Source organism: Lutjanus erythropterus, chromosome 7 (genome assembly GCF_056507025.1).
Source record: "Lutjanus erythropterus isolate fLutEry1 chromosome 7, fLutEry1.hap2, whole genome shotgun sequence".
Classification (NCBI taxonomy): domain Eukaryota; kingdom Metazoa; phylum Chordata; class Actinopteri; order Lutjaniformes; family Lutjanidae; genus Lutjanus; species Lutjanus erythropterus.
Window position 1 is genome coordinate 39,409,762 of NC_139323.1, and position 15,846 is coordinate 39,425,607.

The following is a 15,846-nucleotide window of genomic DNA, read 5'->3' on the forward strand; positions in this document are numbered from 1 at the left end:
TGATCTGTTATTTATTTGAGTTATATTTTATTTTTATTGTCCCATTTGTGGGATATTTTAATACATTTTGTTTTATGTGTTGGTTTTTTTTTTGAGTATTTTTATTCCTGGCAGCAAACCAAATTTCCCTCCCAAATTTCAATGAAGCTGAAGCCTCCAGACACAAAGGCATCAGATACACCAGAGGGATGTGTTTTTAAAAGGCAAGTGGGGTGAGTCCCAGCCAACATTTACCCCCCTCCTCTCTCTCACACACACACAGACAGGAAGTGCAGTTTTCTCCTGCCTCTTTTCAGCTCATCCTATTATAGTTTCCTCATATTAGAGAGATAAAGCAGGGCTCAACAGCACTTAACCTGCCTGTGTAGAGCTGGATTAGATTTGGTGGGAGAAGAGAGAGACACCATACCACTGTACACCCAAACTGGCTTTGCACTGTTACAGCCAACCACCTTCATTTCTTAAACTTTGGTTGGTTGATCAGTCCACCACTTTCCCTTGGATAAATACACATTTAGATTGATAGTGGTAATTAGGCACATTTAAATTTATTTTAAGTATCCTAAATGAGTTACACTTCACACTCATCCTTTAAGTAAACTCATATAAACTTATTCTCGGTCTTGTGTTTTTATCCACAGTCCCAAAATAGTTTTCAGTAGTAGTCGTCTTAGTTTTGACAGCTTAGCTAGCAACACAGCTAGAGTCCATTGTGGCAAGTGTTAGCGGTTGGTAGACTGCTAACAGGTCGACCGTAGTGTGTAGGATGTAGTGGCATCCAGCAGTGAGTTTGCAGATTGCAAGAAGCCAGTGTTTGGTTCATCCATATTGGGTGACCTTCACTCCCTTTTTAGATATAAACAGCTCATTCTAAGGTAAAAGAAAATACAACACTTCTTATTTTCAGGTGATTTTACACTAACGAAAACATGCTTGTGAATATTATTGCCACATTCTGCCTGTACATCTCACACACTGGAAATGAAGGTACTGATAATGGAAAAGGTTGACTGTGCAAATGTGTTCTGAGCCCTTAAGTGACTCTCCTCACAGCAGCACAGTACTGAAAGTGCTGAATCCAATCAAAGAGTCAAGTCTAGAACAGACGGCGTGCTGCCTATGTTTTTGGAAGACAACACTCCCCACAGGCTGAGATGATGAACCTGCCTTTATATAATGCACACAATTTGCATAAAACTGCACTTAAAGGTCAACTAGTTTGGAAGCCAGTGTAATTCTAGGTATGATATTAACATAGATCATCCCTCACTGTGTAGGCGTGGGTCAAGTTCTCGTGTGTGAAGTGCCCCTGAGCAACACACTGAAACTCAATACAGCTGCAGGACCACTGACATGTTTCTTAGCCTGCGCTCTGGATGGACACGCTAACTAAATAAAGCATGGACAGAAGATAACTGCTGACATATGGCCCCCTCTTCTGGTAATTACGTAGTAATGCAGTGGTTCATTAGGCCACAAATACAGTGCATTGGTCCTTCAAAATTTCTGTTCATCAAATTAGATTCTTTAGATGTTTTCATTAAAACTAATGTAGAAAACTCATAACAATAATCAGGAGGACTTAGTTGTGATCAATAAAAGTTAGGGGAACATACAGTAAATTTTCACTTTATATCCCACTTTTCAGTAGGTGGATGACAGCAGGGACCTTTAAATCATATCTGTCCTTCCACCACTGATATTTTATCCACATCAGAGTCATATCAACTCCTCACTTTTGGTGGGGACAATTAACAAAAAAAAAATCATTACTGGACCTCAAGGACATCTGATAGAAGTAAAAACAGTGCTGGATAAACGTGGCTGTCTGTGCATATGCGACTTGGTTTGAAGGGATTTTAGTGATTTTGTTAATCACACCGGTGCATTTGCAGAAAAGCTACAACAGAATTCCCAGCAGTATTGGCCTTTTAATAACAACAATAAAAACAGTTCAGAAACAATTGTGGTTTTTAGCCAAAGCGCGCATGTACAGTAGTAGGCCAGTAAAAGTACAATACAATCTGTAAATACATATAAGTGAATATAACAACAAAATCCAGGTTGGACAGAAGGTTTAATCAAAATATCTGAGGTCCACTGGTTTCTCTGTTAAGAGACCACGACTTTCTGCACCTGTGTTATTAATGCATCCACATGAAGCAGTAGGCCTCAACAGTATAAAGTCAACATAGAGAAACTGCTTGGCTAAAAATCAAAAATGGTGGTCCTCACATCAGCAGCTAGCTGTACAGCTCAAAATGAAAATAACCAACCAGTGAGAGAAGCGTTTTGTCAACTCAAATCGATGGATTCAGATGTAAAGAACGATCAAACAGTGGCTTTCAGCTGAAATGGCTGGAAGTTGCTTGTGCAAAACCTACCGTAAAGGTGTGATCACAACAAAACAACAACAAAAAAAAGCAGGAAATAATGTGGTGGAATTTTAGTAAGAAATTATTTGGAGTAAGGTGTCGAAAACCTGATACTTCAAACAAAAACTTGAAAAATGATATCCCTGTTTGAACAGCCATAATGTGACACTAGCCTGTACGGCGCTCGGTCTCCACCCTGCGAGGCAGCCAGGAAGAACAGGGATCAGTACATTCAGTTGATATTCTAGACTCTTCAATGGATAGGCCTCTAACCGTGCAAATATCTGTAGTCCGAGAGAACATAACTGACTCAAACCTTCAAGTTTTAAGTGAACGGTTGGTCCACTGAATCGAACATCCTTGCATTATTAACACAATAGAAAACACGCATTATGACTGTAAGCATGACACTGCTGTAAAATAAACAGTTAAAAATGTCATTCAGGTTAAAATGGCCGTGCAGGAGGTAAGGCCACTCCGTTTGGGATGAAAGGTCCATCCCGTTGGTCCAGGCTGGTCCGACGCCTGTGTCCTCAGTCCGAGTCAGAGCTCCTCTGTGTCCATGAAGGCGGCTGTGTGGCCGTTTGGTTGAAATCCGCTGGGGATGGTAAAAGTAGAACGCAAAAACAACCTGATGGGTCCAGGTCCAGCATTTTCTGGGTGGGGGTCAGTAGGGGGGCCACGTCAGTAGTTCTTTGCATGTAAAAATCTGTTTAGCTACAGACCGTTATTGAGCAGAAGTCCAAGTGACCAACCACTGCTGTCAGTCAAACAGGCAGGCAGGGCTCCCTGGAATACGTTAGCTTATGTAACAGGCTGTCCGTGAAACAGGCTGACAGGCAGACTTGGACAGACCGTCTCATGTAACCCAGCAAGCAGTCAGTCAGTGAGTGAGTGCGAGCGGCTGTTATTCAGCCGTTCAGTCGTTGAGGCGACAGTCACACAGCTCCTTGTAGATTCTCTTACGGATGCGAGGCATGTCCTCCTGACTGAAGAGCAGAGGCTTCTTCACTGAGAGACAGCGGCAGTACTGACAGAGTGAGACAGAAAGACGAGCAGTGAGAGAGAATAATCTGCAGCTAGGACTCCATATTAAATGCAGACAAAAACAGGAGCTTCTCTCCAGTGTCTTTCACCCCCCCCCCCCCGGAGACCTGGACTAAGATCAATTTTGTGTAGAGACCTGGGGCAGGAAAGACACTGGAGACACAGCTCCACTTCATTTCTTTTTCTGCCAAATAAAAGACAGAACAGGAAGAGGGAGGGACAGGGACAGGAGATGAGGAGAAGAAATAAAAGAAATGGGTGATAAATGAAGGACAAGAGGACAGCTGAAGAGGCAGGAAAGAATGTCTCACCTCGAGGACAAAAACTCCACAGTCGCTGTCGTTTTTCTGCTGAGGAATACCCTGTCGAGTCAACAAGTCAGAGTGAAGCAGGGACAAAAGATGTCTCTGTTAAAGCTTCTGGACTGAACAGTTTAAGTCTCTACAGGACAATTTCACAGACAACACTTAAGCCTAGTCCCAGACTAAAACGCTTGCTTAAACTGTCTTAAGCGACTTGTATATGTTTAATTTAAAATAGCCGTAGATTTAGTCTCATCTGGATTAAACTAAAATGACCGCAAAAGGGAGGATTAGCTTCTCTAGGGCTAACCTGAAGCTTAGCAAAGAGGCAGGTTTAACTTGTACTTCATGATGTTTGTGAGGGAGCATGGACTACTTGGAATATCTAAATCACAGGTGCCCAAACCTTTTCCCTTGGATGTCAAAACTGAAACTCAAAATGGTACAAACATCCCATGTTCCTTTAACAGACCGACATCCTGCACAAAGTCTTACTCTGTCTGCCACGCTCAGATTACGTGGACCCTACATGTTAAAAGACTTTAAGTTTTTTTTGCCTTTTGCCTTTATTGGACAGAAGGCCAAAGATAAAGAGGACAGGTGAGACAGTCTCAGTACATGGGGCATGGCTACTCAAAATAAAACAGCATAAATAATTATTTCTATTAGATTTTTTGTAAACGAATGTTTTAGCCAGAAACATCTGGCAGGCCAAACTGAACCTCATGGAGGACCAGCTTGCACCACTTTGGGCAGCTCTGATCTAAATGAAGACCAATATGCAAAGCAAGGCATATTCATTAAAGATGCCAGACGAGTTTCAATAAGTAGATGGTTTGACACAAATTCTTTTTGTGGTGTTTGTGGCAAATTTAAGCCACGTTCATGAAGGCTACTTAAATGTTCCTGTTTAACTAGTACATATTTAGACCAACTGTTGGTTAATCCAAGCCTTGTCTGTGAAACTGACCCTATATGTGTGTATTTACTGTGCATACATGCAACTATATTACAGATGGTCACATAGTTAATAGTAAAAAGACAATGTGACAGTATTTTAATGTATTGTTCAGGGTACACATGCTGATCAAAAGTACCCCCCCCCCGCATCCAAAAACAGAAATAAGGACTTCAGAAAACGTGTTTGGTTGCTCATTTGCCCTGCAGACGAGGTGAACTCAACATGAGCTTTGCAGTCATGGTTACCTTGATGATGGTTATCTTCCAGCCTTTCTGGAAAGCAGTCTGTTTTTTCTCTTTGGCTTCAGACAGAAGGTACTTCATAATATTCTGATAGGGAAGCACACAGGAGACACAGTTAAGATACAGTCGCGCAACAAGCAGCAACAATTTCAGCATTTCCACATCAGTGGTCATCTGTTGTGGGCTTTTCAATATTGATGCTGATATGTAGAGAGCAGGGCTGCCAATGGCTGATATGTAATTATGATATCAGATCAAAGAAAAGTCATGTATAATTCCATTAACAAACACGGTTATCTTAGCCGGTAACATGTAGGTTGAATTTTAGTCTGTCAGAAGTGATATGAATATTTATTTAATGCTAGCAACTGTTTTAGAGTAGCTTTGGTGTCATTTAGGATAAGAGAAACATTTAGAAAAGACGATGCTGACTGAAGAAATCTAGGCAAAGATTCACAGCAGCATGAGAGTTAAAAAACAGGGCTTGAAACTAACTTTTTTTTAAATCTATTTCCCAAAACATACAAATGGGGACTGATAACACAGGAAATATGTCTGCAGACATATTCTGTCCACTAACCTCATGAGCGTAGGCATCAGATGATGCAGATTATCTCAAAAAGCCAGATAATCTGCCTGATCAATCAGCCGACCTATTAATCAGTTTAATACTATTCCACATTTCCTCTGTAATGCTATCATGCTGTAAAGATCCAATGCCTCATCAAACATTTTCAACAAACACATAGTTTGGTGTCAAACAGTCCAACATAACTGGAACTGCATGCCAACTGACTTCAGAACTGAAATATCAAACAATGTGCTTTACAACACAACGGGCTTAAAGCCACTGTGCAACATTTTCTATGAATCTGTCGAGTCCGTTGCAGCAACACGCTGCTCGCTGTCTTGGATCAGGTTGTAAGGGCTGGTATCCAATCAACTGATTTTCGTGCTTTCCTTCCACAAAAAGTGGCTCCTTTGTGAATAAAAAATGGCTTAATTTTGTACAGCTGTCCAAAATGCCACATACGTGCTAATAGCCAATTATTCTGATGGAGTGGAACTCGAACTCAAGACTTTGCTGCTCGCAGATTTAATTTGACAGCAGCTGTGGGGAATTTTATAGCACAGTAATGGTATAAGGACTAAAGTCAAAACTCTTCTGTGACATTTATTAAGTACTGAACCTTTTTCAAGCAATTAGAATCAAACAAGTCAACAAAAAAACATCTTTTAAAAATGTATGCATTAATTCATTATCAAACGACCTTCTGGTTCATGAAAGCCTGATGATGAAAAACCTGTATTTCTATAGAAACCACCGGCACATTCTGACAATCTGCAAACTGAGAAAACAACTACTCATGTCACAGAGATGAAGAGCAGAAAAGCTCATCGGTTCTCATTGGTTCAGCAGAGATTCATCATCATCATCATCATCCAAAAATTCTCAAACAATAAACTACGACCTAAAAGAGGCACTCACATCTGTGGTGTGTCTGAAGACGATGCCTTGGCTGTCGTAGTAACTGATGGTTTTGGTTGCCATAGTGACCGTGACAAGAGACCAGTGGATTTCTAAATGGATGGGAATTAGCAACAGCCACTTGGAGAACAGGTCAACCTGAAATAATTAACAAATTAACAGACAAGCTAATTAAATATCTGAGATACAAAATGCTGCAGGTTTACAGGTTAATCAACTGCTCAAAATACAAGTCAGATCATCAGGAACGAGGAAATAATTGTTTTATATGTGCCAAAGACCTTCCAAAGGCCGCAAACTACAGGACAAACATGTTTAATCAGCATTTCTGTTTGACACAAGACAACTTTTTTTTACCTCCTTCACTTTCACAGCTGGTTGGAAACAGTGGTTTGAAGAATAACTGAGCATATTTCACACAACATACTTTTATTTTATGTGGTTAACGCACTGTGGTTGCCAACGGTGGCAACCAGACCACACAAAAGAAAAAGGTTGGCAGTGAAATCTAGTTTTGTGCAGCAGCTTAACAACTGCTGCTGTCTGCCCTGACTCCGAGAGGCAAATTAAAAGCCAGACATGAAAGTTTAATTGTGACATAAAGGTCCAGCTATTAGCGATACTGTCGAAACAACTGAAAACTGGAAAAACTTCCTTCATACTTTTTTAGTCCACCTCTTCACACCGTCGTAACCCTTGGCAACCAGCTGCTTGTGGAAAAAGCTGTTAAAAAAATGAACCTGAGAAAGAGACAAATAATAAAACACATTACAGTCAAACTTTCAAACATTGAGTTCTTTTTATACTTTAGAAAGCCTACAAACACACCCTTACTTACTTTATGTTGTGTCGCCTCCATGATAAGTTCCCCATACATGTTGATAATCTGAGACAAAGAGAGAAGTTTCAATATAAAACAACATCACTGAAACAACAAGTGTGATATTTATTCTTCCTCTTCATTATTGCTGGATTTAGATTTTAAAGTCTTAGAGTGCTGCACAGAGTGAGAAGATGTGTGATGGCAGTAAGAATAATGTCCTGCAGATGTTTAACCCTTCACCCTTGTGTACCTGGTCATTAAGCCAGTTCTGTTCCTCCAGCGTGCCAAGGTCCTCCAGGCCCAGGGTGTGTTTGTTATACGTCACCATGAAGCCCGCAATTGGAGCAGAGGCCAGCCCCGCCCTGTACCGAGTCATCTCCCTTTTGATGTCCAGTCCCCTGAAAGTAAAACATTGAAAGCAGAAATGTAGGAGAAACTTTACACAACAACACAACACTGTATATGGCTTATATATTTATCTTGTTTTAGCATGTATGTGATCCACGTGTATCACTGGATTGAAAGACTGCGGCCGAAAGCAGAGAAATAAAAGGCTCAAACATTGAAAGCAGATTCTGTGTGTGCACAGACCTGCCAACACTCTCATTTTTTCCAGCATTCTCCTGTATTTCAAGGCCATCTCCTCCCTCCCATTTTGTTGTTTCTCCTCCAATATTTTCCATACAAGTAATACACAGATCCATGTGTATGTTTCTCTGACACCAGCCAAGTTGCCAGATCATCTATGAAACACAATCCACACACTGCATACAATTTATCCATCTGTCATTGCAATGTACTAACCCACACCCTGATTCACAGCTGCTCTGTGTGCAGGCAGATGGGTCAGCTAACTGAACGCCATTTCTTGACAAAATGTCAGGACAGGAGGACGTCCCACCTAAAACATCTAAATACACCTGCAAATAGTATAACTTAGTGTGTGTGCGTACGAACCTGTTGCTGAGGTCAGTGTTGCCTTTCTTTTTCAGGTATTCCAGGACATCGGCCTCACTGAGAGGAATGAAACCGCCGTATTTCATGTAGAAGCTCTCCAGAAACTCTGAAGGAGAGGAAGTCAATATCACTGAATCATTTGATCTAAGATCTAAACAACACAGAGAAGTTGTTGTTTGGACAAGATGAGCAGTTTGTGTCAAACCTGCAGTCCTGTTTTTTTCACTTCATCTCTAAAACAGATACATCCCAGATAAAACTCAGACTTTGGTTTTGAAAACATGAATTTGTCCGCATCAAAATTGTCTTGGCCACACATGCATTTAGGTTTTAACCAGGAAATTCAGGTCTTATTTTGGAAATAAGAAAACATCCCACAACTGTTCTTGTATACACACAAGTTTAGATTAAATCTGTGTGTATAAACGTTTCAAGGACGAGGCCATTTGTTTTATGGATGTCATATGACAGAAAGACTCAACACTTACTTCTGTCAGTTTGTGTAAAAAGATCAATGATTTACCAGGCTTCATTTTAACAAACAGAGACGATGAAGACTATGGTCATGAAGGAGAACACAGTGGAAACTGCTTATATGATCACCATAACCACTTATTAGGATTAAACAGCTTGGGACAGAATCATCCCTGTGTAAATACTGTTTGAATAATCCCCTTAAAATAATCAAGTAGCCAGTTTATGGTGTTCATTTTGGATCTTTTCAAACATGATAACAAACAAAACTTAATGACTACAGTTTTTTCTTTTCTTTACACTCATGATACTTTGTCTCAGAGTAACTCATCTGCTTCCAAGGCTGCTGCTGCACACTGAAATCATGACAGACTCAGACGTAGTCTCCTTAAAGTTTATGACAAACTGCTGAAAATGAGCCACTGAGATGCTGCAGCCAAACTATAGTGAGCTATATTCTATGAAAAGCACCGGACTGTATTATACAGTAGTACATTTGAATTATACACAGTACAATAATTAGAGAAGTGTATGAAAGTGCTGTACTGTATTTTGTATTGTATATTAGTAAATAGCAGAGCTGTCCGTTTCATTTGTTTTTACCAACGTGTTAAATATACTAGAGATGAAAATTTCATGTCATGATTATCGTGACCAAAATGATCAAGGTTTTTAGTATCCTTGTTAAAATGTGCTGAAAATGTCAGAAATTTTATCTGTTTATCATGAAATGGTTTTATTCTTAAAATATAGTAATACCAATGATATGGTAATCAGCAAGAGAAATAACTTCCACTGTACAATGATAAAAACATATCTTACCGTGGATCATATCAGTCAGCTGCTCCCGGCTTTCTTCCTCATCCTGTGTCTTTCCATCCGTCTCTCCTCCATCTTTGCCCGACACTTCCTCCATCTCCTGTTCCCAGGTTCCAGGCTGACAGTACAGCCTGTGGTCTCTTAATGCCCAGAGGTGCTGAGTGCTCGATACCGTGATGGGGCCCTGGGATGGAGGAGCAGCTGTAGCGGGATGAGAGGCCTCCACCTCCATAGATGTGGAGTGGTGGTCCTCATCTGTTGGCGAGGCGATGTTTCCATTGGACAGAGTTACTGTCGCAGAGTCTGTTCTGTCAGGAGTCTGGTCCACCTCCATCTCAGAGTCGAGGTCCTGGGGAGATCCTAACCTTGAGGCAGGCCCATTTTCCATTCCGCTCATGATCATATTGTCCTCCTTGGACTCCTCTTCAGGTTCGGTGTCAGACAGGTTCACAGTGTCTCCGTTTCCACATGGAGATTTAACTAAGCCGGGGTCCGTCTGGACTCCATAGTTCATCTCTGCATCTTTATTTGTCCCCTGCCTCTGCACAAACACTAATCGAGGTAGGGTGTAGGTGTTACTGATGACAACACCACCTAAACCTCCCCTCTTTACTCCACCGTCTACTTCCATTTTTGTTGCAGACGTCGCTCCCCCCCTTCCCCTCCCCCTACCTCTAACCACTAGTGCTCCCCTGCCTGCTACTCCTGACAATCTCATCTCCATGTCCCCGCTGTCTCCTGCACTAGCCACCCCTAACACCTCTATTGAGTTGTCCTCCTGTTTTTCGTGAGCAGCATGGTTCCTTACTGGTCCATCCTGCAGGGAGGCTGTGACAGGAAGGGCAACAGGTGTTTGTGACTGAGTATCAGCCACCACTACAGTCGTTTGCACCTTGTCAGATCTGTCATCTTCCTCCTCTGCTTCCTCTACCTTCTCCTTGGTAAAATCAAAACTCTTGATATGTGGCAGCTGGCCGCCAACTTTCCTTTTTGGGGTGTCCAAGAGCTCACCCACGCCTCCCCTCCCGCGTCCTCTCCCTCTTCCCCTTGCCCTCCCTCTGCCCGGGGTTCTAACATTATGTCCTGCACTGTTAGGACCACAGCAGTCACAGGCCTTAGGAGTCCTCTTCCTGCCTGATGTACGGCCATTGACTGGGCCCTGAGCTGGAGTTGGTGCTGATGTTGGGTTTGTGTTGGTAGCAAGTGCTTTTCCCGGGGTTACAACAGGTGGTTCGGCATCAGCGGAAGTCGGAGTGGAGGGCTGGGTCAAGTCTGAGTTGGAGGTAAAGTCTGCGGTGAGGAATTTGGCAGGGGTCTGGGTTAGGTCCTGATCTGTAGTATCTCCAGGAGGGGGCACCAGAGGAGCTGTTGTAGCAGGAACAGTTAAGTGAGGTGATGCTGACGGTGTTGTTTTCATTGGGGATGCAGAGCCGCTGTGAACCATGACGTCCTCCTTTGGCTCTCCAACCCCATCCCCAACACCCCCTGTCCGCACTCCTGTCCTCTCCTCCCCGTTGGTCCTCTTGACTTGGCTGTTGTGGTTTGCTTTTTCTGTGGTTTTTATCCTGGCCCTTCCCTCCAGATATTCTTCTGTAAAATACTTTCACGCTATAGAAAAAAAAAAACGTTCTCAAGCCTCTCCCACCATGGAGGTTATTGATACGACAGCAGACTAGAACATGGCAGGTGTTGCGTGTTCATCAGTAATGGGTAGACTCTGAGTGGGATCATAACACCACCATGGTCTCCTAACAGAGAGGAAGAAACAGCGAGAGAGAAAAGTTCATTCATTATTTCATTTAATTATATCACATTTTTTGTTTTAAATGTGCAAGACATGACTCAGGCTTCTCCCCAAAAGTGTCAATAATACAATAATACATGTATTGTCAATAATACAAAGAAAAACACAGCAGACCAAGGCATTCCTCCATGACTGCATACTTTTTTTAAGATGATAGTTCAGACATTCAGTATTTCTACTGCCAGTGAGATTTAAATAATCTTGGAGGAAATAAAACTAAAATTCAGCATTGGATGTTCATTCTGATTTCTGTCTGGGTTGTCAAAATTATTGATTCTTCAAAACTTTTTCAATACTACATGTTTAAAATGTTACAATATCCATTAATTAAAATACCAGAGCTATATATAAAAAAGATCTAAATCCTCATTCAAGACCCCAGTTCAGTCTTCACTGTCCTGACTGACATTTGCCTTGCAACATACCAAAACCAGACAGTGTTCAGTGACTTTATCTATACCAGCGCTGTGTGCAGGTTCTTAATTTCAAAAAAGGGGAAAAATACCCTATTATGTGTGCCTAGGACTATTTTCTTTTTGCCATGGTACCAAAAGAGCTATTGAGTATCATGTTGTCTTTTTTTTGTTTTTCTGTTTTTGTTCTTAAGCTAGTATTGTATTTAAATTTATCGTTACAACTGGTACCATGCCAGCTTTACTATCAACTACACTGTGCAAGACCACTGGAATGATCTCAATTCTGTCTTGTAGTAAATTTTACTACTTGTTTTGAGGACAGCTTGTGATGTCAATCATGTCCTCATGCCCAGGTGAAATCTACAACATGTCAAGGCTTTGTCCTCAGATGACGCTGTCACTATTCCATTTCTCCGCTGGTCACTACGAAGACAGGCCTGCTTAAGTTAAAAAAAGTGAAACCAACTTCTACAACATGTATGATTCTCAGAATTCTCTATTATTGTGCTCAATCAACATGCATCAGTTCTAGTTTTACTGTTGTACAATACCAATGACCCCCAGTGGAAGCACTGGTATAGCTGTCTTTATTTAAAGTGGCAATGGTTTATTTAAATGTATGTGTTGTGTCTTATTAGTGTTGCATATTTTTCTTTTAATTGACTCTGGGTCTGAAGGTAAACGGAACTGAAAACAGTAAAAAAACAAAAAAACAAAAAAGCGATGTATATTATTTAAAAGGATGTGTCCCTTGAATGAATTGCTCATTCGGGTGGGGACGATATTGACTGATTGAGTTAAATGTTATCTTTAATTAACAGGTGGATCACTTTTCGGATATAATGTGTGATTCGTTTATTTGTAGCTTGAAATTAACTCACTTTTTGCATAGAGGTGACATCTTTGTGCAAAAAGTGAGCACACAAAATGACTACATAACAACAACTAACTGTCTCCTTTTAAACTAGTTGTTGTTTCATCTAGACACGTTAGCAACGTTAGCTGGCGTTAGCAACATAGCAGCGACATTTGACGCGTGTTGAGCTGCAAATATGTGGCGTATGTAGTTAAATTAGTCATTAACAGCTTTGCTTGTCATTAGCATCTTTACCAGCGCCCGCTAAGATTCCTACAATCAATTAAGTTCCGAAGTTTAATAAAAACTGCGCTAGCTACGGTTATCAAACACTGGGCATCGCGCTACTGGAACATAACCCATATCATATAAGTCTATACCGTACCATTAGATAATTTAACTTAGTCTATTACCACATTTTATAAAGTTCTGCATAAGTTAGTCGTTTCCATGGAGGTAGCTAAGCTAGCTGCAGTCAAAACAGGGGAAGACACAAAGCAGCGACTACACACATTTCCTCCATTTTCAGAAGGAAGTTGGAGGCGTTTAAAGACAATAAAGGAGCTGAAAAGCAGTACTTGAAGTGATGCGAAGAACAACCCGAAAGCATGACGAACAGCGAGAAGAAACGTCATTATACACTACCTTATCTGTGAAATAACAAACGAGTTTCTTCCAGCCACGATTTGAAGAAACAACAATCCAAGTTGTCGTCGCTCATTGATTGCGTCACGGCGTCGGGCTCCGCTTTGTGTTGCGTTTAGGAGGGAACCTCAGATGCGCAAAATGATCTCGCGAGAATGATCATTTAAACCCAAAGCATGAGCTTCCTTTACGCCTAACCAAGTAAATTCCTCTTATTTTATCTACACAGATTTTATCCACTTTATAAAACAATTAATTTGTGCAAACTGCCTAATAATGGAACAACGCCTACAAATCTCGCGAGACTTTCACAAATTCAAAGTTCCCTTCTAAACACGACCGCAGCTTCGGATACTCTCCCGAAATAACCTTCAAATTCCTCCTCCTATCTTCCCATTTATCTCCTTCCTTCACTATCATGTATCCACACAATATCGCAGTGGCTTTTCTAAAATGGCTGTTTTTTTTTTTAAATCGTAAAACTCAGCAATACTTACACTTTCAATTTTTCAATTTCAATTTAACTTTTATTGACATCAGATCATGTAAATGTATTTGTTTGTTTTTTTTCTTTTAGCCTCTTTGATTTTAAAAGGAAAGCATTTATATATTTTAAATATAATTTGAAAAAGTAAAATACATATACAATACTTGAGTAACCGTAATTAGTTACTTTCCACAAGTGCAGATGACTGACACAACACACACGGTATCTTGATCATCTTTAATTACAAAAAACTAAGACAGGAAAATAATAAATAAAACTAACAGTCAAAAAGTAAATGAATTAAGTACAAAATTATCAACAGTAAAATATAAAAAAGGTTACATTGATAGAATATTAACATGATAATTACTGGTGGCTTGACACCAGTAGTTTCCAACCTTTTCAACATAATGCCATGATGACTTTTGTAAAATAAAGATATCTACCACAGGTATAGCTATATCAACTTTGTAAAAATGTCACATATAATTGTTTAGATGGGTGTACCATAATACAAATAAATGCCGCTGCACAAGACACAAAATGTATCAGACAAGTAAGACAGATCTGAGTGAAAAATTAAACATATGAACAAAATATTAAAATATATTTGAGCTTACTTCAAGGCTTCAGCACACCAACTCACGCCTCAAAGATAATGCAGCAGATTATGTATTGAAATAAACAGTCAGTCTGGTGCTATACATTTCTATTTGTACATAATGTCAGTGCTATATCATTCTCTACTTCCATGATCAAAAACAATATATAAGAAGTCTCTTTACAAGTGTCATCTGTCTCCAGTGATGTCAGATGATTAGAAATGACTGTATTAGTCACATCTAAACACCAAACATGTACAGATGCAGCCGTGCAAGTCTCTCTCTCTCTTTTTTTTTTTTACATACATGCCTTGCAATGCTGCGGCATTGTGGCACTAATGCCAAGAGGAATCATGGGAAACAATCCTGCGGATTTAATTAAAAAAACTTTTAAAAAAATATGGTGTAAAGATTGTCTAAGACTAAATGTAAGTACTTAGTGCTTTTTAAACTGGCACCATGGATAAGTACAATTTGTTTACAATTTTTACATAACAATATTGACTTAGGCCACAACCTTTGGATCAACTGACAGATTAATGATTGATTAGATGAATGATTAATGGTTTTTTTTTTCTATTAGAGTGAGCTAACAACCTTCCTGATGTTTGAAAAGTGATTAAAGTGAAAGAGACACAACACAGTCACAGAGTAGGAAATACTGGTCATATGAGAGAGTGATTTACTTTACACGGAGAACCGTTCTTTATTTTACAGCTTTGGTCATGTTTTCTGCACTTGAACTGTAATGAAACCATGTTGCACTGTGGAAGACACTGGAGAACCGGATGACTGTGGTGCAGCAGACAGTGACAGCTGTGGGCTTTGGGCCTGGAAGAGATGATTGGTAGGATTAAGCAAACAAAAGATGAAAAGTACTGTCCTTTCATAGAAACACATTCCCAAAACATGGTGGGGAATGTATGCTATTTTTCTTATAAAGGGACTAAAGTATGATAATAGAGCTACACAAAATTGTTGTGTGTCACAGAGAAAGCATTATTACCTATCAAAGTGTGGCGTTGATTGCTGGAGTGTGTATGGTCTTGGAGACTGCGGCGCCGTTGCTGCCCCCTGCTGTTAACACCTGGAGCTGCAGCTTGTAAACACTGTCAGGCTGAAGACCCTGAACAGACACGGACCGCTGAGACTGTGGAGGGTGAAGCAGGGTAAGTTAACACACATACACCATACTTCCTTCACAAATATTATCACTGAGTAAGAGCAGAAATAACCTGATGAAATGTTAAAAGATAAGGCAGCTGATTCTTTTCTTATTGTCAATAAATGTGTTATCCTCTATTAGCTGACTTCCCAAATATAACTCTTAAAAATGCATGACAGTTATATGATTTTATTTCCAAAATAGATTAAATAATACTCCAAAACAGCCGCACACTCGGGTCGTGAGCAAACATTACTCAAATAGGATTAAAATGTGTATTTGTTAGGGACTAGTTTCACCCAGCAGGACAGTGTAGGTCTATACAACTTGGATATTATCTGAGATTAAAGTGTTAAAAACACATTTTCTGCCAAATAATCAC

General features: G+C 40.2%; 2 protein-coding genes across 2 annotated transcripts in view; both read right to left on the reverse strand.

The window, feature by feature from the left end:
- Positions 1 to 1,911: 1,911 nt before the first annotated feature.
- LOC146324399 (uncharacterized) lies at positions 1,912 to 13,312 on the reverse strand. The gene is made up of 10 exons (XM_084723732.1): positions 13,211 to 13,312; positions 9,493 to 11,237; positions 8,197 to 8,302; positions 7,490 to 7,637; positions 7,255 to 7,302; positions 7,079 to 7,156; positions 6,417 to 6,554; positions 4,931 to 5,014; positions 3,734 to 3,784; positions 1,912 to 3,405 (listed from the first exon to the last, which is right to left on the reverse strand). Exons 2-10 carry the CDS (start codon positions 10,931 to 10,933, stop codon positions 3,295 to 3,297), a joined length of 2,205 nt encoding a protein of 734 aa, XP_084579858.1. The 5' UTR covers positions 10,934 to 11,237; positions 13,211 to 13,312; the 3' UTR covers positions 1,912 to 3,294.
- A 542-nt stretch (positions 13,313 to 13,854) lies between these two features.
- anos1b (anosmin 1b) overlaps positions 13,855 to 15,846 on the reverse strand; it is a 59,693-nt gene continuing 57,701 nt past the window's right edge. The window contains exons 14-15 of the mRNA XM_084723733.1: positions 15,306 to 15,449; positions 13,855 to 15,130 (exon numbers count right to left, since the gene is read on the reverse strand). Of these exons, the coding sequence (XP_084579859.1) occupies positions 15,309 to 15,449 (141 nt within the window). The 3' untranslated portion in view covers positions 13,855 to 15,130; positions 15,306 to 15,308. The remainder of the gene's footprint in view (positions 15,131 to 15,305; positions 15,450 to 15,846) is intronic.